The sequence below is a fragment of the Seriola aureovittata genome, chromosome 8 (genome assembly GCF_021018895.1).
Source record: "Seriola aureovittata isolate HTS-2021-v1 ecotype China chromosome 8, ASM2101889v1, whole genome shotgun sequence".
Classification (NCBI taxonomy): Eukaryota; Metazoa; Chordata; class Actinopteri; order Carangiformes; family Carangidae; genus Seriola; species Seriola aureovittata.
The window spans coordinates 11896727-11924251 of NC_079371.1; the positions used below are offsets into that span (position 1 = coordinate 11896727).

The window sequence follows — 27525 nt, forward strand, 5'->3', positions numbered from 1 at the left end:
CATTAAGAGAGATATTCTTGATACAGCATCCATTTCGTCATGTTATTATGGTTGTATTGCTACAGGGCCAGATGTCCTACTCAACTGAGATGAAGAGATACTAAGAATAAACCCAATGTCCTCAGTGCTTCATAATATTACAGCATGCGAACATATTAGGAGTCCAGCATTTGAAATCGTGCAGCGTGACTCACATCACATGTGATGATCGATAGCAGCATTTCTTGTAATTACAGCCAGAATTTGACCTCATCGTGACACAGAACATTATGCAGATCAAAGTCAATATCACCTCTAGGTCAATCACTCCCAAATTCCATGGGTCTTTTCTGTAAGGGCTTCAAAAACAACCCTCATGGTCTTTTTATTAAATTAAATATTTAGATTATTTATTATGCTGTATGAGGTTCTTCTTTACCTCAGTATTCAAAGTCATTGACTGGTCGTCTATATTAAGAGAAAATTGAAGTACAAAAACTGTTTTTGGTTGCGTGGGCAAATTTGTTTTTTAGTTGTATTTCGAAAATTTTAAAAGTGGCAGTTTAAATAAAAAAAATTTCTTGATCTTACATTACAGTAAATTAAATATTTTGAAGTTTGGACTCTTGCCCGCACTTTAGACATGATGATTTTTTTTTTTTTTTTTTTATGTTCCATAGACCAAACAATTACTTGAAAACACCTACCGCCCACCAATGTTCCAAATGATGTATGTGATTCTAAAACTAAATGATGAAGTCTACAGAAAAGGCCAGGTGTCCCACTTTCACATTGCAGGTGTCTGCAGGCTATCTGGGATCATGGGTCCATAATGTTGTTTGAAGGATGTTGTGTTTTCTGCTGCTCCCTATGTGGAGGCTTTACATCAGAGCCATTATTAATGTCAGAGCAGTAGACCTTGGCCAGCAAACATGAGCATGCTACCACTGGCGACATATGGAGGAGCTTACAACTGTACACGTCATGTTCACAGACTTTACAACTGCTGCTTTCTCCACACTCTATCATGTTTAAATCTAATACAGACTGGATTAGCCTTTGTCCTTCACATGACCTAAGCACAAACACTCCATTATGGCTTGAGGCCATAAAACCCAAAGGGACTGTAGTTCAGTGCATAAAGCACCTCTGGTCCAGTGCAATTCCCTTAACTGAACTTTTCTATAACTCTGATTACCAGGGTATGTCAAAAAGCCATTAGGGTCAAGTAGCCATTCTACATGGTGAGCTTTTTGTGTGCTCCACATTCTATCTAGTTTGCAGTGTCAATCACTGTGCATTTCACAAGAAAAGCATTAGAGTGAAATGAAGGAAATGGAGGTAAAGTGGATTGTTCTTTTATATAGCATGTACCACATAGCAGGGTCAGCTTAACAGCAAGGTTTAATAATGTAGGTTAGGAAAACTAAGCAAGTAGCAGTGGTTTTCCATGACCTTTGCTGCTGCTGCTGCTGCTGGCCTACAGTTTAGCTATCCACAGGGGATTGTGGGTAAAGCAGCAAGAGATGGTGGAAGGTGTCTTTCAGGATTGCACCACTCTACGAAGGAAAAAGCAGACGCATGTAGATGGAAACAAAGAGAAGGAGACCCATAGAAGACACAGACAGAGAGATAGCGGCAGACTGAAAAAGACACATAAGCAGATTACTGGCTTAAAGAAAAAGCACTCTTTTGGTTTATGCAAATCACACCTAAATACGTATTCATATTCACCTAAAAATACCGTTGTTCTATCTACTGCACCAATAACTATTTGAAGAGCCTGTTATTTTAAAAGACTCAAAAAGGTCATAACTCTCACAAATAAATGACCTTTAGCTGTAAAAGAGGACTAAGTACGGCACAGTGAGGCGATGCAACCCCAACAACCTACTTCCTTCTCTGCCAAGTTGTAGAACCCACTTCTTAATCCCTCCACCTGTCACACCCCAGCACCTCAGGGGTCACCCTCAAAAAGAAAGCAGCATAACGAAAGGATGAGGCGATACTTCTGAAGCAATCAGCACCACATCACTCCATCCATCATCATTTTCCTCATCCTCAGTGCATGCCTTCTGGCCAGCTCAGTGCCCTGCCCCCTGACCTGTGCCATAAACAGGTGTAATGACACTCTGTAGGATCAAAACCATGAACATGGCACTCCAAGGCTGAGAGCATGATGACAGCTGAATGACCAATCAATGCCTTAAATAATTCTGGTGCTTCAGTAGAGAAAACTGAGCACCACCTTGGGTTTGATGACTAAAATGGATTGTGGACTTTAACTTGTGGCACCAAAAGAGCTGACGGGCCAGAGGGACTGTGTGAGCTGATAAGATTACTGCAATTTGGCTTCTGACCTTGGGAAAGGGTTAATGTATAGAGACCAGAAAAGACAAAGTATACTGTAAAAATGGAGTCAAAAGTTTTTTTTTTATTAAAATGTTTGTAATTTCCTTGCCTTTCCCTTTTTGTCCCAGTTTTGGATGACTAATTCCCCTTGCACTGCAGTGTCCTTGTTAACTGTTAAATCCCACTGTTAGACCAGGGTGAGGTGTAGACTGCCAAGTGTCTCCTCTGATACATATGGACACACATTTGATTCCTCGATGGGTTCCCATCTGAAAACACTGCCAACTGTGTTTGAGAAGGTGTCTGGCAAAGCCAGAAAACTACTATGCTGTGAATTTAACCTCTACCACAGTGGACGAGAGGTTTCACCGCTGTGCTGCTGAGCACTCTTAAAAATCACTTATAAAATATTTCTGTTACATTTATTGTGACTATTTTTCATTTAAAAAGGAAAGTAAAATTGTTTTGACAAGATATACAACATCTTTCTTAAGCCTGTCAGTAAGACAGCCATCGCAACCAATGACTTTGTGGATGACAGCCACCCAAGTTTGATGTACAGCTGGAATTCTGCTTTGTCTTGCCTATTTGCTCCACCGCTATTCAGTATGTCAATCAACATGATAGACACAGAAATAGCAAGAAGAAGGAGATGATTGTGCCTCTAGTCCTCAACTACATCCATGATCACACACTCAATATGTATCTATGTAATTCCTGGATCTCACTTTATTTTTATTTAGATCTCTTTTTCAAGAAAGTGTATTTTTCTTCATCTGTTGCAGAGATGAGAGAGACGTGTGCAGGTTAGCTCTGAAGACCAAAAACTGGATTGACTAACAGAAAATATAGCCATATTAATAACAGCCTACTTTTAAGAACCCTTGAATTAATTTGTTGTCCTGCTTACATGTTGTGCGTTTTAAATTTGTCAAATAGAGAACAAAAGACAAAATTTAAAAACAAAAGAATATGGCAATATCTTTTAGAGAGGTATTGTTTCTTTGTGATATTCAAATGTGACTTTACAGAAATAGCTTGGTGTCAGCTTCATCCAGTCTAAGCTCTCATTGATGAATAATTCAGCGAAACATTTACAGGTGAAAATGAGCTCATCCACACACTCCTCCAGCGCTGCATCAGAGGCGACAAAGATGCTAAAAAAATAAATAAAAAAATAACACGCCATACATCGTCATATACATCCTCAACTCCGCATGACATCAAACACAACCGATCATACTCTACATGTGCTATATCTCAAAGCTGGTGACACTCACTGTGAGAATGGGCCACTTCATGCCAATCCTTCATTTACAGACAACACGCTGTGTGTTACCATACTTAGAATATACATAGGCTAGCCTATAGCCTACATTATGACCTAGATGGGAGAAAGGGGGGCAGGGAGGAGACTTAAACACTTTTCTCTGTCTGCTGTCTCAGTAGAAGTGTAAGGACCTCCCTCTCCGACACACTTAGTCACTTAATGGGGTCTTGTTGGTGTGTTTGTGTGTGTGTGAGAGAGAGACACGTTAATCCTATCTCCCCTGCCGCCAGCAATACGACCACCTCAGCAGCCACACTAGGCCCAGACAGAGAGCGTGCTCATTAAAGTCAACAGCCCAACACGTGAGCCTATGATATGGCAAAAAGCAAGGCTTCATGGGAAATTGCCTGCTGCATTCAAGCCTTTATAAAAATGGGCTGAGCAGTGCAAGTTTCTGGCTAGAGAGGATGAGAATTGTCAAACCATATAAAGGCACAGTCAACAACTTCTGCATTGCAAGGTTAAATTGACCAGTTTGAGCTTAAGTGGACTGAGTAACTGGGCTAGTCTGATCTGGTCTAATCTGGGCCGGGTTGTTCTGGGTCTGTCTGTTGACTGTCCCCTGCTCAGCTCTGCCAGTCTGTACCCAGAGGGCCTGTTATTTTGGGAGCTCAGCTGAGAAGAGATGACAACATCATGGACTGCTTAAGCTGCTTACATTTCCTCAAGCACTCCCAGTGCACCCTGGGATCTACACCCTCATGTAGCTGCTGTCACTGTTGCTCCACACACATCGATTGCATGTGAACATGCATTGTGTGCGCACACAAAGCAGTCAGATGCAATCTACACAGGCACACACACACAATTAGAGAAAAAAACATTTCCTGTTTGGGCAGCAGTCATATGGAGTGGTGTCACCTGATGGATGTGTGCAGATCAAGCAGATGCATGCAAAACATGAGGACAAGTCAGTGAAGCTTGAAGATGAGAGAATCCCAGAAGACTATGGAGAGGGGCGGGATGGGGTGACACAGCAGTGAGGTGATGGAGGGATTGTGTGTGTGTGTGTGTGTGTGTGTAGGGGGGGGGGGTTACAGGTAATAGACACAGTTCTCAGATGAATGAGAGCCCAATTTATATGTTGTTTTCTAAGTACATAGGGTGAAATATAATGACAGACTTTATATTATTGGAAAAAATGCGACCTAATCATGTTTCCTTTTGTGCATTTATTTTAGATGTTCAGCTTGTACTGCAGTTTAATGTGAATTTTAATTTTATGCTCTTCTATTTGTCTTTTCAGCCAGGTTGGCCACAGCCTCACTCATTCTAGCTGCCTAGTTCCTCAGTGTGTTGCAAACAGTGCTGTAGTTGCTTTTGATCACCTTCTTTTCTTGCTGTTGTGCCAAATGTGTCTGCTAAATTATCACTGAGGAAAATACTAATAATAAGTGACAGGTAGACTAATGTATATTTTAATAACTTCCAACGGGCATTGATGGTTTGCAATAATAAGGTCATAAGCATCTGTAATCTCTGATCATTACTATGCCTCCTGCCTCATTCCTCTTAATCCTAGGAGTTATGGGTACAATGTGGGTAAAAGCAAGCATTTGGAAAGGAACACATGAAAACAAAATGATGCCTTTTGAAATTGAATTGGTCAAGAACAATGCCGCAATGCCAAAACTGGTCAATGCCATGGGAAATACTTTTTTTTTTTTTTTTTTTTAAAGGGAAAAAAGGAAAGCTAAATGCAGACACTCCCAGCCTATATATGTAGCAAATATGAAAGCTTCCCATAACCTAGGCATAGGCTGGATTACTAGTGTTTTATATGAAGTGACAATAAACATTAACAAATTAAATTTTATTTATTACGATTCATCCTGTTTAACTTCAGTGCAATGCTGCTTGACCCATTTTTGGTTAAAAAAAAAAAAACATTTAAATGGTTTCTACAGTATGTGATATGCTATGCAGAGAGGAGGCAAGAGGTCAACAGGGTTCGTGGTGTGAACTTGTCAGCACAGTCAGGCTTGATTATGTGAGCTGATACTTTAACAGCAGGCCTAATGCGTGCATGCCAGGTACAGTCCTCTGCAGTTATTACTGCTTAACCTGCCCTCGTACATCCAGCCCCGATGCAAACAGCACACACGGGCCACTGTAAAACTTCCGCCACAGGTTATTACAAGCTCTGTGGCCAGCAGAGCAACATAACATTTGACAACACGAAATCTAAGTGTCTCTGAGGGAGGAAGAGGACGAATTGAGCGGTGTGTTATTCTGAGTCCGATGTTAAGAGAGTAAGTTGGAGTGGAAGTGACAGAAGGGAAAGTAGACAGGCAGAAAGATTTAAACCCTTTCTAAAACGGGAGGACTAATGTGCTGCTAGAAGTAGTTTGGAGTGATGAAAAAGAAGTAAGTGGCGTGAGGAGAAAGGAGCGGGGAGGACAAAAGTCTAGAGGAGTTTTGTGAGGGTTATAGACGTGGACTCTTCGGAGAGGGTAATATTTCGAAGTCAACAGACTATCATTGGAAGACACTTGAATAAGGTATTAGCCTCTAACTTCAGATACTTATTTGCCAACTCATTTGCAAGTCTGGCTGTAGCTCTGTGCAGCACCAAAGTGCTGAGTGTGTAAATGTGTGTAAACCCTCAATCACCCTGCTAATGCTTTAAACAAGGATGTCTTCCTGTTTTTTTAACTTGCCTGGCTACACAAGGGTTAACTTCGAGGGGAGACAGACAGTGAGATCAGTCGCAGGTTATCTGTGCAGACATTCATCAGCATTCAGACTGCTGCTGGCTCAGACAGCACCCTACAGCACAGCACGCTTCAAAGTGGGAGAGACGGAGAGAAGCGAGAGAGAGAGAGAGAGAGGCAGAGAGAAACCCTCCAGCCAGAAAAGTCACATGAAGTAACCTTGCAAGACCGCATGCATGGGCCTCTGCCATGCAAACTCTGGTCATACATACATTAGCAGTCACACAGCAGTGTTCAGTGAGTGGGTACTACTCACTCGTGAACATTTCCGCATTTTTGTAAAAAAAAAAAAAATAATGCTGCATGCCTTTTGATTTATTTGGGTTTTTTGATTCATAGCTTTGTCTGTGTACAGCTTCCTGACTAAAAGGTCAACTCAGGTTTAATGCATTCAATCCAGGAATCCTTTCTGTGTGCAATGACAAAATATTTGAATATAGAATCTAGAAATCGCTGAAATGATGATTATTCAAAATGACTGCCAACATATCCTGCTGTTGTGTTTTAACTGATGTCATTCGTAGTAATCTGAGAGATGATGCTGTGCCTCCAGAATATGAGACTGAGAATGAGCGTGTGTAGATTATTCTGCGTGTTACCACAGGCTGTGACTTCATTCACATTACAATGTTCACGCTACAACACATGCATGCATCTGCATGCAAATGTACATGTATATCCTCACAAGCAAATGTGCAGACAGTGACATACACAGTTCGTTTCTTCATATGATTATGGACTCAGTCAGACATGCACACACTCAGTTTGTTTCTAGTAATGTCTTCAGAATAAACTAAAATTACCTGACTGCTCTCCCTCCATGTTGTGTATTAGATGACATGCAGGAGCACGGGGTCCCTCAGCAGCCCAACACTGCCCAGACACAGCAGATGGGAAAGCCATTAGGTCTATACTAGCTCACACAACCCCTGCCTCTGAGGGTTTGCTTTTACACAGTCTGAGGTATGGGTTCAAACACTGATCCTTCAAAATAAAAGCTGGGACTTCGCTTTCCACTGTTGTTACAGCCTGACTCAACACATGTGGACAACAGGGATAAGCCACCTATTGGCTGACAAACTTCTTTCTGCTCTTCCTTCCACTTGTCATATTTAACACCCCCAGCACAGTTAATGTCAACACTCAAGCTAACAATTTATATGCTAATGACAAAAAGACTTTGAAAGGTTGCGTTATTTTATGTGGTTGATCCTTCATGAAAAACTGTGGCTGTGGTCAGCTTGAATTCAATCGCTTAGATTTTAGGTTAGAAAAGTTAGAAAAAGTCCAGAGAAACTTGTGAAATCACTTCTGCTGCACAATTCACTTTTCCATTGTCCATCTGTGCGCTCAGTATGTTCCAATTATTGCTTTGCCAAATTATGAGTAAATAAACTGCTTTAGTGGCCCTCTCAACCCCACCAGTATTTAGCCATATTTTGGCAAAACTATGAGTCTTTGCAACATACTGAACATACAGATGGACAGTGAAGAAGTGGATTATGCTGCAGGAGAGGTCTTATGAACATGTTTCCACAGCGAGAGTTGCTACGATTGGAATGCATTCTAATAAACACGAATCCACTTGGGGTGCTGTTGCTGTTCAATACTGTAAAAGAATGATTTTAGGTGGAACGTCACTTCAAGTACCATATTTTTTCCTGCCTCTCATTGCATAATTCTAATGAATAAGACTCCAATGTGCGACAGTATAGCTCCGTTTCTCCTTAAATTTCAGTGCTTTTCAATTGAAAGAAGCCTGTGTTGTCTATAACCTCCACAGGAACCTTCAGAGCACCCACACAACTGCCTGTTAACAAGCCCAAACTGGCGTGATTCAGCGGCGCGTACGACAGCCCCAGCAACGCCACCATCGGGTCATTTTTCTTCCATTTTCCTGCTTTCATCTCCCCTTCAATCAGCAGGCAGGGTGCCGTGACACAACTACTCATTAGTAAGCAGCAGTGGGCAGGCGGAGATCGCTTTGCAAAGACAAACAACTTAATTAGTGGCGGCACAGCTTTAATAAGTTCAGCTCAAAATAGTTTGGAAAAGCGGCTGAGAAACATAACATCACCAGCACTGTAATTATGTCTGGGCTAGATTTGGATTTCACATTTAAAGGGGAGGGCACAATTATTGTGGCTGAGGTTTACTGAGGCTTTTACTGTATTGTTGCTGTTCAAGTAGATGTCATGTCAACAAGCCAACAAGTGCTGCAACTGTTTATATTCTAATAACATGATGTTCATGAGCTTTCAGTAATGTGGCATTTATCCGAGCACGTACACACACAGTTGTAAGTTGCTTCTGTGAGCAATGATTCACTTTACATTGTTAATCTGAAGAGCTCAGTAGACGTATGCACCTGCAATGACAATCCACATCTGCTTTGTGTTTGTGTGTGTGTGAGAGAGAGAGTACACTTGTGTATATTTTCATGCTCAGACGGTGAGGAGCAGAGAGAGAGACGTGCTGTGCTTCCTGTGCACTCCCAGCTTTTTATCCGTTTCAGAACCACAGAGATGATTGAATAAGAACACTTCTGTTCCCCTACACACCTGCACACACATGCAAACATATACCAAGCCTGCCTGGGCTTTCAGTTTTATTCAGAGCAGGACGAGCATAGCTGGAGCTTAATCATAACCTGTTTTTATCAATCCACTGTCTCCACATTGTGCATTGTAGATCACAAGGGTCAGATTCACGCAGGGCAAATTTGCACTCATGGTCTACTGGTTATTAGAGCCTGATTATTAACGTAGTTTCTAATTACGCAATCAGGCACTGCCTTCTAATGCGCAGTTCACTGGGGTGAATTCATCTGACAAAAGCAAACTCAGAGGAGAGTTATAAAATAGAAAAGCTGCATAAAGATACTAATTAAGATTCCAAAATATTAACAAAGGCCACAGTTCAGCTGCACATGGGAAAAATATATTTACTACTCATAAATTACAGTACAATTAATGCAACATGAGCAGAGAAGTAAACATTTAAAATAATTAAATGGACTCATAATGTGGACATTTTTGAGTTAGTTTTACAATAATATCCATTTTAGCTGCAGTCTAATGACAGTTTATACATCCCTTAAGATCAAGTGTTATCCCATTTAAATTAAGTACATGTTGAACTTTAAACACTGACAACATTCCATAAGCTTTCATCGGCTTGTAAAGTGATGTGGTGCCATTAAGTTTAATGAAAACCTGCTGAGCCAGTAGCCTGTCGCAGCGATTAGCATGTTGGTTTGGATACCAGCATGGGTCAGGTCACTTGCAGCAGCAGGGTTAGTGGTTATCGCAGAGTAGGCAGCTTGGTTACCCTGCAGGGTAGACGGAACCCAGATACTTCCAAGTGTATGTGTGTGTGTGTATACATTGTATGGGTGGGTGAGTATTATTGTGATGCCACGGCCAAGACAGGATGGAGAACCAGAGCCAAAGACAGGAGACTTGTAGACCAACTCACAATGAGACTGAGCAGCCATCTGTCCTCAGAGCTTTGCAGCAAAGAGTGCTAAGCACCCACCCACCCACCCGCACAAACACATACACACACACATACTATACACAATTCCCCAACATATTTAGCTAATGGATACTGTGCATTTGTAGAGTAGCGTGTTGTAAGTATCATGCTTAAGCACTTCTTGAATTGATCCCATGCAGTACTGAGTATTCCTCAGAATCTATGAATGAATGAATGATTGAAAAAATGAATGAATGTAAAATCAATGCTCATATTTTTGTGCTCATATTTGGCAGTCTACTAACTAGCATCTGCTTTACTGTTGTATTACAGCTATTTTCATCCACACCAAAAAGGATGCAGCGTAATGTTAGTAGATGGGTCAAGAATGGAACTGTTGGAAAGGACAATGGTATTTTTTTTCTTCTCCTCAAGAGCAAACACAAAAAGAAAGAAAATATTCAATGAATAAAGTTGGATGACCCGACAGACAAAAATATTATTCTCCTCTAATTCTTTTTTTTTGCTTTCCTGTGTCTCGCAGCTAAGGAGCCATGCAAGTGTTTTGTTTTTTTTTGTTTTTTTAATTGGTGTGATGACTGATTTTAGAGCAAGTGTGAGGACTGCCTCCACACAGTGTTAACAACACATTCTGTTCATCCCACTAAAATGCCCACAGGGTCCAAATACAGTTTCTTAACAGACACACACTAACTTACACAATATGTAAAACAATCTCATAAAACTGTTGCAGCAGCGTTGATATGTAGAAGTAATGAGGTTCAGATTGGTATTGTTTGAAAGGCTGTTCAATCGGTGCTCAGTATCAAGAGCCACACTGAATCATCAACTGTGTAGCTCTTACAGGGATGTACATGTTATGAGCATCAAGGCATGTACTATACTATAATTATGAGTGCATGTGAGTGTCTATAGATCTCCACACTTCCTAAATTATTCATGCTCCTGTGTGAATGCGTTGCAGTTTAAGTGCATGAAACCAGATGTGCATAGATTCATACACAAAGGTTACTCTGCAGCTGAACAGAGAGGACAGCGTCCCTCTTCCTCATCTATTCTTTCTGGTCAGTGAAGGTTCAACTGTGACACACACAGAGGACGGGAAAGTAGGAAGGAGCAGGAAAGAAGTTTTGGGAGAGGACAGAGAGGCAGCATACAGGGGGCATTTGGGGCATCTGCAGAGGAACAGGTAGAGGCAGCTGTATCTTTAATGGCTCAGTCTTTTGCAGATGTACAAACACATTATTTATTAAGCTACCAATTATTTTCCAATTAATTGACAAATCAGTCTAAAATATTTTTAGAAAATAGTGAAAAAGCCCATCACAATTTTCCAAAGTCCAGGGTGTCCATACATGATCCAAATGTTCAATGCACAATTGTAAAAAAAAACAGGAAAAAGAAATGGGAGTGGGACCCTGCGTTTTTGCCCGATTTAAATGATTAATTAATTATTTTGTCAATTGTCTAATGGATTAATGAACTAATCGTTAACACACCTAAATTTGTACATACATATGTTTTAAAATCATATATGCAGAGTGTAGCACACACAAGACCATCGCAATACATGAGCATGAAAGAAAAAAAAAAAAAAAAAAAATCAAATCTGGGCTATGAACAAACACCAGATGCCTTCCATTCTGATCCACAGAGTACAGCCAAATACAGAGAGAGCCCTGCAAAATCCTGAGATAACGCTGGCAAACCAGACTGATAACACATGAACACAGACACACGCATGCATACCCGCGTATATAGACAATTATACACAGACCATCATGTGAAAACAAGAGCCATCTCAGACTCTGCTGGTTGGGGGTTGCAGTATATTTCCCTTCACTGTCGGATATGTTGTAAAGGTTGCTGTGATACAAAGGTCTTTGTGCTATGAATAGTGCAACAAAGATTTTAAGAAAAGAAATATAAAGAATGCATCTGTTGTATAAGGCTGGGGAGAACAAGTGACCGCATAATTGCACAGCACACCAAACACAGGGACATGGCATAAAGGTCAGAAAGATGAAGATTGGCTTCTCACAACTATGGAGTATCAAGCAGCACTTTACTTAGACCTGGTGTACTGAAGCTCATCTGCTCATTTGAAATTACATAGACTACTTGCTGAAGAGTGGAGTAGAATCAAACTGGAATCAGAAATGAAAGGCTTATGAATAATATTGAAGGTATTAGTCAAGGAACCACAGTAAGTGTAGTGATTGAAGCAATTCAACATTGTCCCTGTCCTAATTTTCCACTGTAACCTTTAAGCAAAGCTGAAGCATTTAGTCATTACCGCATGTAACCTTTTCATCGCCTACAGCACTGTTCATCTTCTTTATGGTAGCCAGTTCTGCTGTTGTGGATTACTGTTAGATCACTGACTGCCATCTCTCACTCCCTCTCACTCCCTCTCACACTCCCTCTCTTTGTCCCTTTGCTTCTCTCTCCATCTCTTTATCTTCCTCTCCCTGTACTGCAGTGTAGGCAGAGACTTGTCTCCTCTAATTACCCTGCAAATGATGTGATCATTCACCACAGAGAATCTCTGATGACATCTGACAAAACAAAAAGAAAAGTTTGTCAGGTAGGAAACTGAATCACACTAGCTAAAGGGTTAATGACTGGGAGGTTAACTTGAGGTTTGTGGAACCCCAGCACCTGTGTAGGTTTTCAGCCATTTTCAACCATTCCTTCACTATCAAGTATTAATTGCAATTACTTCTAATAATGTGGTTCTTTGAGGCTGATATTTTTAAGTTTGTATCACATGTGGAAACGAATGCTGATGCTAATAGTTTGCACGGCTAATACAAGGATGTTTATTGTTTCGGCTTACTGCCTTATGACAGTAAGGTTGGATCAACCAATGAGATGGCATGATGTTCAAATTTGGGAGGTGTCATCTATGTTTAGCCATAACACCCCTCTCTGCGTGATCACTCAATCACTCACTCACTCAGAGAGGTTTGTGGAATTTTTACAGAAGCATAATTACAGTTGTAGTCTGGTCAGTTGGACAGTAGAAAGGTTTCAGTTGCAAGTTGTGGAGACAAAGACAGTTGGTATTTTTATGTCCTTCCTGCATCAAAATCATAGGATTAAAGTTGAAAATCTCAGTCCCTTTATATTAGTTTTGTTCTGTGGGTCAAGGATCCTCCGTTTTCTCTGTTGTTTATTGGAAAAATCCATCCCAAAGACTTTCATTGTGAAGAAAATGGTGATCCAATCTTGTGACTTTGGTTTAATTTGATGGTATTTTTTTAATCACATGGACAACGAGCCCAACAAGAGATGTCATGAAATGGACATTTAAATACTGTATCTAATACTGTGCCTATATAGATGCTATATCTGGCAGCACTGGTGACTCTCTTCTATGGAAAGTAGCTAAGGTTTGTCCAAAAAGTTGCTAGATTTTTCACTAGGTGCTTTTTTTGAAAGTGGGTTGTCAGAGCCTTTTTGCTTAAGGGGTCTGAAAAGTTAGTAAATCCGGCAACAAATTGCTAAGTTCACAATGCTACTTGTTCATGGCATTTAACTTTAAAAGAGCAATGGGTAAACTCAAAAACTAAGCCGGCTGTGCAATGACGTAACTTCATGACTTCATGACACAGAATTTGGCTGACCAATGGTCTAACTTGATCACTCACTCACTCAGTCATTGACATTTGCATTTATTATAACTATTTTGTGACTGAGTATTACACGTCATACATCAGGCTTCAAAATATACACCCGTGTGCACCGTAACATGCAAACATCAAACCACAAACAATCCTAACACACACACAAACACACAAGACACGCCTCCAACCCTTCCTCCAGCACCACCCCAGAGGACCGCTCATTTACTGTTGCCTTCCCACCCTTTATTTTCTAATCAAGTGTGTCTCTCCATACGGACTCTCTCTCTCTCTCGGGCTCAGAGCGTATGTTTGTGTGCATGTGTGACAACGTTCGCAGCGCTGCGGCCCCCAGCGCATCAAAAGCGCATGTTAGGAAGGCACCTTGGTATCCACCCCCCATGACTGACGACTCCCATGCTTATTGGGGCTTTGTTGCCGTGGCAGCGTCTCATTATGTAAATGATGTCTCCCTGATGAGAAGGAGGCAGGCACAGCCGTGATGTTCACTGCTCCAGACTGTGTAAAATTGGCTTCAGGGACCAGTGAAGGATCGCTGCTATATTTAGCAGTCATCTTAACAATGTCTTTGTTCCCCATTCTTTCACACATCCTCGAAACAGAAGGCCCGCTCACATTTAGTACTTGCTTCATCATTTTCACACAAGGAATAGTAAAATATTACTGAAATGAACACACAAGCGCATACAAAAGCACACACCCACATTTCATTTGAGAGTTTTACATTTACTACTTCAAGGTTTCATATACTGTGATTTTAACCATCCGCCATTTTTATCAGAATTTCTTTTATCTTTTTCCCCCTGTTTAATATTTCGCTACGAATGTATTACCCTTCCATTCTCTGTTCTCATCAATGCTGAATAAATGAGCTTTCTCTGAGGAATGGTACTAATGGCTTTCTGCTATATATCATCCTTCATATTCCAGCTCAAGAGAAGCAAATGCCCCGGTCATTCCAGACATTAAACATGGCCCAAAGATGTGAATCTATACAGGATATATACGATTTTAAATTAGGTGCAGTTATTCCTTTTGCCCCCCTTCTCAGTATCTCTGTGTTCGTCAGAATAGTCTTTCAGCTATCTCTGAGGATGTCAGTGAGTTTGTCGATCCTCCTCCCTGTCTGTCAAGTCAACCAGAAGCTCGAACAAACACTTGCTGTTGCCTGCATCCTCAGCTTTCACTCAAGAGACTGTCCATATCTCCATTCTAATGAAACTGCTATTTTGAGTGAGCAACCCAGAGATCAATGTGGTCAATAGTATTAACCTCCAGAGTGTACAGTAGTGAAGGTTGAGGGGGATCAGTCAAGACCTTAATTAATGAGCAATAGCTGAAATTGTTTACTCTTCCTCACACTTCCAGCTCCTGCCACACAGCAGCTACATCTCGTCATCCAGCCAACTCACCAGCCTGTTACATGGCATCGCTAAACATTGCCCCATATACAAATAACTTTCATGTGCAGGAGCAACAACGTTTTGGGAGAGCTTTGTTGTCGCTGCCTAACATTCACTGCAAGTGTTTTTCAGATGGATATTCTAGCATGTTAAGGTTAGGAAAGGATTGTGTCCCTGGTTGAAATCCTTTCAACACACACATTTATTTATTTCCATTCTTCAAAAACATTGATTTCTAATATAAGATAGGTGCATATGAATGTAATTTACAGGTGGGGCTGCAGACTTACGAAAGTGCTGATAATGAGTCCAAGCCATTCCAGTTTATATTCAGTACTGTATGTCTGTCCTTTAATGGTTTCCTGTGATATTTTGTACAGTGTCCCATTGTGTTTTACATAATACCCATGGAGACAGGATTTGGACAGTTCCTCTTTTTATCTGCAACACAAACAAAAAACTAATATTCAGATGCAGTTTTCAGCCCTCATCAGCACTTTGGAGACACGGTGCACCAGCACAATGTCATTAAAATAAATGCAAAACAACTATATCTTTAAGCCCAACCTGCTCTGCTCATTCCTCACTGTCTGGATATCATTAACTGAAACTGCTGGCTGCTATTTGTTCGTGCTGCCACACACTTCACTCACACACAGTGCTGTGCGTTCAAGAACAGTTTCCAAGATTTTAGCAAAGCACTGTTGGGCCTTTTTGGATCAGCGTTGATAAAGCAGGTGCCAGCCTCTTAAAAAATACCTTTATCTTTCCCAATCTACCCGTCCTATCAGGTCAGCTCAGGACCTCCCTTCTGCTTTCCACACTGATGTTTCCTCTCATAGGCAGCGAGCCCTGCTGAAGTGGAACACTGATGCAAGCTGAAGTGAGGCCCTGTTTGTAACTTGCTTGTGAAATGAGCTGCAGGATTGGAGAAGACGAAGAAGCGGGTAATCCTGTTAACCATTCTCTGCATGTGTGCAGACGAGACGGTGGTCTGCTGTTGTGGTGTCTTCCCGGTGAATCATCACCAGTGAGACTACAGCCTTGCTCAAAGTTAAGAAACTGCCAATCACTAATCTGCATTCTGCTCAAACAAGAAGTAATCATTTGCCCTAAGCATCAGGGTTACAGGGGCCCGCCGTTAGACGCTGTCTCTCGAATCTGCTCTATTGCAGCTTGTAGCTCCTGTTTATTACCACTGGTCCAGCCTTATCGCCTCCCTTTCTTACCTCGCCTTAATCCCCTTTATAATTTTCACCAACTGTAATTAGTTCATATCGAGTGCAACTATTAATCCTGGGCATGATTTAAAATATAGAACCCAGCAGGCCATAAAACCTTTGAACACTACATGATTTTGAGACCTTGACTTTGCTCAGAAATATTTCACCAGTGTCACTCTGACCAGAAAACAACCCTCTCTTCAATCATTAACACACAGTCATTTTTTTCTACTCGAGTCGGCTCCAATCCCTGAAGGTTCTGTGTAAGTTGTCTTGGATGACACCAGCAACTCATGGCTTCTACAGTAGCCTTGGGATCCTGTAATTGCTTCAGTGACCTCTTTGTGCCCTCAAAACCCACAATAGCTCTCCACAGTATCATACACGGTCTGTTGTAGTGGTATTAATAATGTAGTTATGAATAAAAAAATAAAAAAATGTGCACTGGCCCTCAAGTATAAGTTATGTTGCAACATGTTTTACAAAAATATAGAATTGCAGTCTTAAGAAAGCATGATGAAATTTCCTTGAATGACAGATAGACACACGCGTACCGTCACACAAATATACAGTTAAAGTTTTTCAGACCTTCAGTGGTGCCTTATTCTGAGATAAATGAAGATGACATCTGTGGTATTCAGCTCCCGCAGAACTGCAGGTGGCATGTACTGTACACACTCTGAAAGTGAGCTCAGGGCGGTGTGAAGGCTTACAGACAAATGAGTCAGTGCTGCCACATGCTCAGCTGAACAGATGAGCTCTTTCCTTCATCTTCATCAACAGCATTTGATCTGCGGTGAGCCCATTAGCACTCAGAGTTAGATTGTAAAACGACTGGCAAAGGTATATATGGGAACGAATTGATTCCATTTGCCATCTCTGCTACATGATGAGTGTAAAAAAAAAAAAAAAAAGGAAACTATACAAAGCCATTAAAGCGTGCTCTTCTCCAGAGCAGCAGTAGAAAGCAGACCAGATAAGGAGACACGTAAGAACAATTTTCCGCTGATGTCATCTTTGTCCAATTTAGCGGATAATAAGGAAAGATTGTCATGTCGTCCACATCCTTGTCGCATTAACACTATACACCAAGAAGACTGCTAACCTCGACTTGCTTCTAGGTATGAGTAGTTATGAGAAAGGGGTACTGAGTCCCACATAACTGATGCCTTGTGTCTTGTTACAGTTTTAAATGTGGAGTGAAAACAACAATCATCCCACTCTGAAATATTTCCATGCTCTGGCCCTGTGGACAGACATCATTTATTGTTATCAGGGCAGTTTGACACACACAACCACAATTATGGGGTATTATCTTTTAGATGAGATTAACTACTGTAGCATGGAATGCATTTCTGAAAGTAAAATTGCAGTAATCCAAAATCCACAGGTAGTAGATAATCCCACACCTATTTGTCAGAGTTCTGATCCGTACCATTATTTTGATGAAAGAATTTGGGTGTAGAAATTAGATTATTATCACGACCCATGTTAAACATCAGTGGACCGCAGACAAATCTGTTGCAGGCCAGAGAAAGAAAGGGATTTTATGACGGCGCTAAAATATTATTTGGCTGCATAAAGTCTAGTTCAGTGATTAACACTCTGCTTCTAACCAACTTGATAGAAAAATAAACATTACTGTTCACTTGGTAGAAATGAAATACTTTTGCTTGTCCCTCAAAGCTACAATGGCACTAATACACAAACATTTGCTGGTTTGTGAGATTACAGTAACGCATAACTGCATCTGCTACTGTGTCTGTGTATTCCAGTGTTTAGGAGCAGCAGCGAGATTCAGCAGAGTGCCAGATGTTTTAACATTCATGGCCATTTTGTTAATGAGGATTAAAACCCTTTAGTCCCTCTGAGTGACAACATTTAGAGAGGAAGCCAAATGACACGACCAACTTAATGTCTACCAAGAGGAGTATTACCACATCAAGAAATGACAAGGAAAAGAAGATGACTGAGAATAACACACAGAAAAAAGGAAAAGCTACACCAGTGACATGTTCTCACCGGCTCTGTGGCCTCACACATCACAACCAGAGGCAGACATGTTGAAATAGGAACTGAGGGGACAGCTCCCAAAGCCATTCACCTTAGAAGACATGCAGCTCTGTGGATTACCAGAGGCAAACTGACTAATGCACCAGAACAGCCAGGTATTTAGAGATTTTAGTGGCAGAACTCTTCTGGCAGTGATGAGGAAAGACAGGATGCGAATCCATATTAAAGTCAAAAGAAATTAATAGGACGAAAAAAGATTTTTGCCTGGACATGTTGCAGATATATTTCCCCTCTAATTGGTAAATAACCAAGCAACTCCAACGCTGTGGTTGGCACACTTAAAAGAACACAAGTTTCTTCTCAAAGAAACACATTGTGAGAAATCACAGAGAACACGATGGGCCGGAAACCAGAAGCCAATCATAGGGTAGTGTCACTCAGAAACCCAAGCTGACAGAGGAATTGAGGAGACGGGCTCTCAACATTACCAAACAGCGATCAGCGCGCAAGTCAGCGATGGAGACTGGCAGATCTCTGATGCGAGGCGAGCCAGTTTCCTCCAGGCAATGTGGCCGGATCTGCGTCAGTACCAGGAAAGCATCTGACAGGGAACAAGTCCACCATCCTGACACCACAAATACTTCCAGCTGAACATGTCCTCACAAACCCCAATGTTTACATGTGCCAAGCTGTTTCTGCTGTGTTGGATACATTGTAGGGAATATAGAAATGAATGAGCTTTTCGTTTTTTCTTTTTTACTTTTTGGAGAAACCCGCCTGTGTTACTGATAGAGGAAGCGAATATGTCACATTTTAATTTGTGCTTCGGTCTTAAAAAGTAAAAATCATAACATACCGTGACAAGATTGGTACAGGTTACCTGAACCAGATTGTACAGTTTCTATGAAGGATAGAAATGAAAAAGCCTGAACTGAATTTTGTATTAGTATCTTAGAGGGAAAAAAATGATTTTAAGCTGACCCTGTCAAATAGCAGAAAATCCTGTGAGCTTGCTGGGTTCAAGATTTATTTGGAATCATTTTCCAAACCCTGGGATTAGAATTTGAGGACCCCCCAAATGAAAATCTCCTAGAATACCAGCTGAGCTTGCACACACCAGTGCGACTGCATGTGAAACTGTACACTCAGTCCTGCTGTAACCTGTCAATGTCTGCACAGTAGGATGTATGCATTAACAGGTTGAACACAGCAAAAAAAACAGATGCAGTGTCTTTGCATTTCTGCAGATGCTTTTCTTTCAAACATTCAGGGAGAGATGACAGTAAAGCCTGACCGTGCAGATATTGACTCCATCTAATATGTTGTCATAATAATTAAACAGTGGCTAAATCCTCCCTTGACCACACTCTATTCAAAGGGCCTTCTCTGAGAGCCAGCCATGAGTTCCAAAGATCTTAATGACACTGTACATTAGAGCAGGTGTCAGCGTTGAGGAGGACAGAGCTGCCTGCATTGTGATTAATGAAGCGGCTCCAAACTCCTCTCCGGGAATCTATTGATTCACTTCTGTGGCTGTCCTCGCGCTGAATTAATCTGCCAGCAAATATGCAAGACTTATGCATTCTGCTCCACTCGGACCTGCAATTTGAGGGAGACATGAATCCACTGGCTGACACTCACGACCCAGGAGGGGAGTCTATCAATGCACTGGACTGAGATGAAGTCTGAGGAGAGTGACACAAGTGCAGTCAAAGTTCTTTGCCCAGAGGAATGTGGGATTTATAATCGGAAGGATATATGTTTGGGAAAAGTCATCATAAAAATATACACATAGGTTTTCTTAAACTGAAAACGTCAAATGTGATGGAGGCTGTTAGACTGGATTGTAAAACTGTCATGTGGCCAAACAGTTAGGGTGGAAATGTCTGCATAATTGATGCACAATGCATCAGTGCAGCACTGTTAATGGGAATAAACAGTTCATAAGAGCCAGAGTTTTCAGGCTCTGGAAAGCTGTAAAGTTGAAAGTGTGTGTACGTCATGCTTTGACACATCACTTTGTCTGGACAACTTAGGTTCACAAGGACAAGGGAAAACTAACACAACGTGATTCAGTGGTGTTGATACTGGAGCTCTGATACACACCACCGCCTTCTACCCCACCACCTCCCTCTTTCTCTCTCTCTCTCGCTCTCTCTCGCTCTCTCTCTCTGCCTGCATACTTTCTGTTTTCACGTGCTGCTACAGGACGAATTATGGCCTTTCGGACTGAGCCACAAAACAGATTACTGTCACAAAACTCATACTTGCCAACCACAAGAAAATACCCTGTCATGAAATGACAAAAGTGACTCCGTCACTGAGCTGGACAGTTTTAATGGCATGTCAGTTTTTGATATGATTTCTACTTTGATCCACCACAGAGAAAATATATTAATTCAGTAAAATTTTATTTGGAGGAAAACAAAAGTTCTCTGTCCATCCATCCAATTCATATTCTGCTTCTCACTATCAACTTTTTCTAATTAACACTGAATTAACTCTAAACAACACTACATTGCTGTGTCAAATTGTTTTCGGTGGGTTCTAAACCTGTAATTCAATTTCAATCAACATATACTGTAGTTATGGATTATGTTGAATCAATAATCATCTTTAGTTGGTTGAACTTAAAGGTCCTATAGTTCACACTTTCTGAGTGTTTTATTGTAGTTGTGATATCCATTGGAAGATGTATTTGTGGTTTTACATACCAAAAATCATGTTTCATGTCTAGTAGTTAGTAATGTAGTTTTACATCTGCTTTCTCAGGCCTCTCTCAGGATCTCTAGCAACAACAGGTCGTTTTGTGTCTGATTGTGCAGCATTTCCTCCACATTTTTCTGTCTTGTAGCTTTTAGCTCAGTGACAGAAAGGCTCTTTGGCTCTGTGTTGTTAATAAAGTTAAAACAACAACAACAATAAAAATAAAAAATAAAATAAAACGATGAGCCATGCTGGTTGGCACAAAGTTACAGAAGTCCTGACGGCTAGTTTTAAGGCTCCGTTTCTGAATACAGGCTGTGTGCATTTCTCTGTGGACTGACGATGGGACAACGGAAACTGAAAGCCAAATAAACTAGTAGACATAAAGCTAACATAACAATGATTAAATACATTCCCATGTCATTGTGCAGCCTGTTAAAGTAACAGAGATATAACTGAGAACTGAGAGTCCGAAAATATTTTTAAAAGGGTGAGGGGAGATGAGAAGAAATGCGGGTATCACTTCTGTTCTGAAAAAGCAGGGCACTCAGAAGCTTCTCTAGGCCAACAGCTTGCAGAAAAAAAGCTGTGGAGATGGCAGGTGGTTCCGGCTTTAATGGACTGTTTCCCTGAAATAATTTGTGGGACAGGTGGTTGCCAACGTTGGCAGGGTCAGTGCTGATATTCCCTGCGCAATTCCCGGCTCTTGTGCCAGTCAAGTCTCTGATGGAGGGCAGCTGGCGCGTTGTGAACCTTTCAGTGATGCAGATGGTGAACTGCAGTTTTGTTTTTGGTTTTGTTTTGGGGTTTTTTTAACCAGCTTTTGGCTTTCGGCTCAGCATCTATAAAACTAAACCGAGCTTTGTCGAGCGTTCTTGGTTAAGGTGGAGATGTTTTTGTCTCATCCGAGAGTTTTGGAGACGTTGCTGCCCGACAGCTTAAATGAGTCAGCCACTCACACATACCATTGATTTCCAGAGGGAGATGAGAGGGAAAGTTGGTGTGGAGGTTAATCTACAAATCAATTTTTTTGAGCATATATTTCTCACTGTGTTGTCAGCAAAACATGCTGAGCTAGTTCCTCTGTCCTGGGGTGTTTTGTTAAGTTAGTTGTTGTTGTTGTTTTTTTTTTTAATTAATTGTCATTCACCATGTACAAAAACATCAAATGCATACAAAGAGAAGAGATGCTCTTCTGGCTACTAGTTCTTCAGTCCCTGAATAGGTAGTCTTTAAAAAAGTATTTTCAAAAAGATCAGGATAGATGAGACAAAAAGAATTGTTGTCATGTTTAAAATTGAGATGTTTGATTTAGGGGTTCCTGCAGATGAAACTTCATTGAACAGTGAATGCATCATTGCTAACATCAGAAGGAATATAACTAAATATAAAGCATAGGCCTATTATGTAATCTTAGCCTCAAATTAAGTTACAAAATGTGACTAAAACAAACCCAGACATACATAGTTATAATAATATTGAATTATTTATAGTGCTTGTATTTCAGTGGGGAGTGGTACAGGGCTGTAACAAAAAGATGCTTGAAATAATATATTTAGCATCATATGTATTCTCTCTGAGTTTGAGTTCACAGTGCAGTCTCCTCAGTATGATAAGGTAAAATATTCTGATCTCACTGCTTCATTATCCATCAATCAGTGGCCGCCAGTAACTCTGGAGAACAAGAACAACCAAAGAAAAATCTCTGCACACTGGCAATGTTTAGTGTAGGTCTCTATAGTGCCATCATTACTGTATGAACCACTTATAGTAACATCAACAGGCTACGTCATCACTTGCAGTAGCAGTGCTGCCAAAATAAGCCAATTAGGTTTATTGATTTGCTGTGAGCATCTTAAACAGAGCCGGAACCTGACAACAAGGGGATCCAGTTGAATTGCTATACTGTAAATAAAGAGGACGGCTTCAATGGGCATTGTGCCACAGTTTAAATGCAGGTTGTTATTGTATTACGCTCAGCAAAGTCCTGTTTTTACATCGACCATAAAAATATAAAGTCATGAATCCCGATTCCAATTAAGGCAACAAAGACAACAGAATAAGGTTTTTTAGGGTGAAATCATCGCCTGCAGGTCTGGAAACAAATTTACAGACGCGTCATTGTCAACCACCACACGATGTATTTATTTATTTATTTTTCTAATTGTTGAATAGAAAAACCAAGCACCCAAGACAAAAGGTACAGTAATGTGTGTGGCGGTGCGTAAAGTGTCGTGCACATCCCCGGTGTAGATGGAGCGGCTACAGTGATTAGTACCGCCAGGTTTCTCTGGCAACCCTGTCTCCGCTCTGTCTCCATGGCAATGGATAGGCAGTTTACTTCCTTTTATTTTTTTTTTCTGAGAGGTAAAATGCCTGATTTTTACGCCATACGGTCATAAGCTCGGGCTACAGGAGTTTAAAAAAAAAAAGGCTCCGTACATGATTGTACAGATGTGATGAGAATGTGCGGCTCAGTATGCGGGTAAGGCGCGAGCGAGAAACAAAGGGACAATTCCAAAGGAAGCCAGTGACACGTCAGGAAATCACTGTCATCGCTCCAGCGTTATTGTTGTTTACTTTTCATGTTGTGTGCGCAGTCTGTGCCACTGTAGCCTACAGGTCTGCAACATAATGATCTGTCGCTTTGTCTGTCTACGTTTCTGACGGATCACCAAGTCAATGCAAGTGAAGCATGTGATCCGAAACCAACACACCGTGCAGCATATAGGCCTACAGTGTCCTACAGTAGCAGCTGCTTCGATCTCAAACAGCAATATCCACATGCACCGTGCTGGGAATGGTTCAGCATCCAGTGGCTGCTATTGTTTTCCTGTCTAACCTCAGAGGGTGATTTGAGCACCATGCAGGGAAATGAATGAGCGCGTTAAAACCTTGTGATTTAGGGGTAAAGCAGTCTGTATACAAGGCAAGGCTCGCCTCTTACCCTTGGAAGCATCCTTGTCTTCTTTAGGCTTCGCCACTTTTCCGCTCATAGATCCCAGTTTGGATGTGTAATTCCCGGTTTAGATAAGAATCGAAATCCTTTTAATTGCTGAATGTCCTCAATGAAATCCTTACCAGAGGTTCCAGGTGCTGAGATAAGGGTTCTGTGAAGAGAGAAGTGTTCATCAAAATTACATTTTCCTTTCATAACACAACAGCAGCGCTTGGTGTGAAAGCAAAACGAGACAATGGACTGTGGTGAGCTACTCAGGCTGCAAGGTGTTTATCAATTGGATATCAATGAAAACATCCAACTATGCCCTGTACACACACACACACACACACACACACACACACACACAAACACACACACACGGCACACGACTGAGAGCCCATATGGCTCCAATAACCACCAAAGAATGAGCCGATGTGACTGTCTATCTTTGCACAGCTTCCCCAGTGTTTTTTTTAAAAAGCACGCTTTAACCTACCTTATCTCCTCCACGTTTTCTGCTACATCAATGCACATTGATGAAAGGAAACGCTCCCACCACGAATCCCGTTATGTTGCATACAAAAATCACGACCTGCTTTACTGTGACAAAGGAGAGGAGCAAAAAAAAAAAAAGCTGCGAAATGGAGCGCAGGGTTTTTTTTCCCCCCTCCGAGGTCTTCAATCAACGTTGAGATGGAAAAAAAATACAAATGGAAACACTGAGCCGTCCTATCTACAAGCAAACCCCGGGAGACATGCCATCCAGTGTAGCTTCTGCGTCCAGGTTCTCGTCTGAGGCTTTTTCCTGCTGACGAGCTCCTCAGCTCCTCTAAACGCTCGGCAGGCAGAATCAACAGGATACTCAACGTGAGAGCGCTCTCTCCCCCCCCCCCCCCCCCTCTCTCTCTCTTCCAGCGCCGATTCACACCGTGAACATTTTTTTTTTCACTTCAGTATCACTGGCGAGATGAAAACGAGCCGCTCCATCCATTTAAAAAAAAAAAAAAGAAGAAAAAAAGAAAAAGAGCCAGTGTTGTGAGCCGTGTTGTCGATGTGGTGAACAATTACAGCAGGAGGCTGTGCTGCATGGTGCACACCATCTTGCTGTTGCTCTCATTCACTTGCCTTTGCAGAGCCATGCGTTTCCCCATTCACATACAGCCTGCGCATTTTCTCCTTGCATGATCTGAGGCGTTTGCTTCGACTTTACATATAGAAGGCAGGACATGCAGTTTGCAACAAAGGGCTCCTTGGAGGACAAAAGGTATAAAATATGAATAGCAGGCTCATTCATGTTGGATTTCAGGATGTTTATCAGACAGTTGAAACTTGCCTGAATTGCTTTAAAAACGAAATATTTCAGTAAAACAGACCATAAGCTCAATAGGTCCAGCATCTAACAATCATCCATTGCCCAGGAAGTTCATGGGGTGTTTATTGCATAGGATACATACAACTTGGTGTTACATAAAACAAGACAAAGCAATGCAACCAGTAGAATGACAACTTGGTTAAGTTTGGACTATATATATATATATATATATATATATATATATATATATATATATATATATATATATATATATATATATATATATCTCAGGACTATATATTTATAACATTAAGCAGCCCAGATTCTCCTGCAACAATCAGTTTTATTGTTTTGTTATCATCCCACTCTTTAAAGGGTAAATTAATCCAAATTACAAAAATAAAAAACATATTTCATTTCTCTCTCCTTTTTTACTCACTTACTGAATTGGATTTGTTTGCCTGAGTTTTCAGGTATCCATCTCCAGTAATACTGCTATGACTCCAGTACAAAGGAGTAAGGGAGTTAAATTTTCTTTCAAACGTGTTGATGTCCAGAAATGTGCTTGATTTTAAAGTTTTAAAGTATGTGTGGTCCTTACCTTTAAAACATGTAAAGATGAAGCCTAAACGTTACACCTCATCCTTCATTTGGAGCTCGACCAGGTCCAAATGGTGAGTGAGCCACACTGACAGTCAAAACCACAGTCCAAATCCAAATTGTTTTCTGGATCCTTAATCTTCTTTTAAGGTCACTGGTGTTTTTTTTTAATGAGTATTACTTTCATCAGCTTTCATTCAGAAGTCCTAGTCCGAGTGTTGCAGGCTCTATGTCGCACCTCTTGGCCTTGCGGGTCTGTGAGCACTCAGTGGCAGCAGAGGAAAAAGATCTGTGGGTTGAGGGTTACAAGATCTATATGGTTGCTATTTTTAGAAGAAACTGGAGCCCTTTCAAACTTTCTTCACATGCTCAGATCTTCCTGAGACGTTTAAGGCACACTGTGGCCTGTTTAGCCAGTTAGTTTCAATGAGCGGCTCTGCCTCAAAGGGTCAAATCATTGCCTTTTGAAAGTTCAGTCACATTATTTCTTATCTTGTTATTAAGACAAATAGAACTCACATTAAGCTGAATCATTTTGTTAACCAGGCGTTCAAGTATCTGACATGTTAGACTGAGGAACTAAAACAAGCTGAAATGCAGTTGTCATCTACAGTATGTTTTTAATCTTTTTATTGTGTTGCATTGTGGTTGTATCTGTCATACTGGAAGCAGTAAGCTCCATTATTAACAATGCTGAGTGAATGCATAGAATTTATTTTAAGAAAAATCCTTATTAAGTATTTAAAACTGAATATTCTTAAAACACACAGACTGGTTTAATACCTGTTAAAAATTTGCAACGTTGCAAATGGTTTTCTACAGCATGTGCGTAAATACTCGTTTTAATTTATATCCCTTGTTATGTATCTTTATTCTGTTTTCATTGCTTTGGATAACATAAAAAACAATGGTCTTCAGTATTGCCTGTTACAGTTTAGAAGATTTCCTGTTGGATTTTCTGCTTGTCACAGTGGTTATTTCTATAATTCCTTCATGGCGACAGCTAAGTCATTTTCCATGTGCCTTTTTATGCCAGAGCTGGAGGCATTATGTTTTCTGGTTATATGTACATCCATCCCATTCTCATGAACACAATATCTCAGTAACACCTTGAGAGAAATTTGGAAAAAACATTCACTTAGACTCCTGGATGAACTGATTATTATTTGGTGGGCAAAGGTACAAGTCCAAGGTCACCCTGGCCTCACAAAATATGTTTTTGGCCATAACTCACCAATTCATACGCTAATTACGACAAATTATTACAAATGTCTAATATAGTAGGATAAAATGATGAAGTGATGACATTTTATATCCAAAAGGTCAAAGGTCAACTTCACTGTGACATCATAATATTCTGCAAAAACACTACTGGCCATTATTCAATGCTGTAACTCAGGAAAGGGAGATTGTGGCCATATTTTCTGCAACTTGACTGGTTGGCAGATGCATACAACCTCGAGGCGGTAATTCTAGTTATTTTTATCAAATCATAAAGTAAAGCCCATCGGCTACTTTCAGTTCCCTCCGTTCAGAGTTCTTTGCTCATTTTTTGGAGAAAATGTATTGATATATTCCTTTTTCTTAAATCATGAGATCTGACAGCTCATTAGCATTCACTTGCACTGAGCGTGTGCATGGTTATTATTTATGATAGTGGCTATCTTAGCACCAGAGCGGAATTGAGAAGACTGTGAATCAATAGCAGCTGACCACTCAGTAGCTGAGGGAGGTCAAGGAGGTTACGCTGGGGGGAGGGGGATGTAGTGGTTGATGACAGGATGTTTCCATAAGAGATGCGATCACT

The 27525-nt window shown here is 40.9% G+C and overlaps 2 protein-coding genes across 5 annotated transcripts in view; one reads left to right on the forward strand and one right to left on the reverse strand.

Moving 5' to 3' along the window:
- The window catches only part of fgf13a (fibroblast growth factor 13a), a 93636-nt gene extending 68941 nt beyond the window's left edge, over nt 1–24695 (reverse strand). For 2 of the 3 annotated variants that reach the window (XM_056383370.1, XM_056383367.1), the window contains exons 1-2: nt 24303–24695; nt 23813–23975 (exon numbers count right to left, since the gene is read on the reverse strand). In XM_056383370.1, the coding sequence (XP_056239345.1) occupies nt 23813–23861 (49 nt within the window). In that variant the 5' untranslated portion in view covers nt 23862–23975; nt 24303–24695. Of the gene's footprint in view, nt 1–7178; nt 7249–23812; nt 23976–24302 lie in introns of those variants that run through there. The other variant, XM_056383366.1, reaches the window with a different exon arrangement.
- The window catches only part of f9a (coagulation factor IXa), a 128750-nt gene that overhangs the window by 90043 nt on the left and 11182 nt on the right, over nt 1–27525 (forward strand). Inside the window, exon 2 of one of the 2 annotated variants that reach the window (XM_056383364.1) lies at nt 12356–12460. The exons of the other annotated variant lie outside the window; for it this stretch is intronic. The gene's annotated coding sequence lies outside the window, so the exon portion shown is untranslated. The remainder of the gene's footprint in view (nt 1–12355; nt 12461–27525) is intronic. 2 annotated transcript variants of the gene reach the window in all.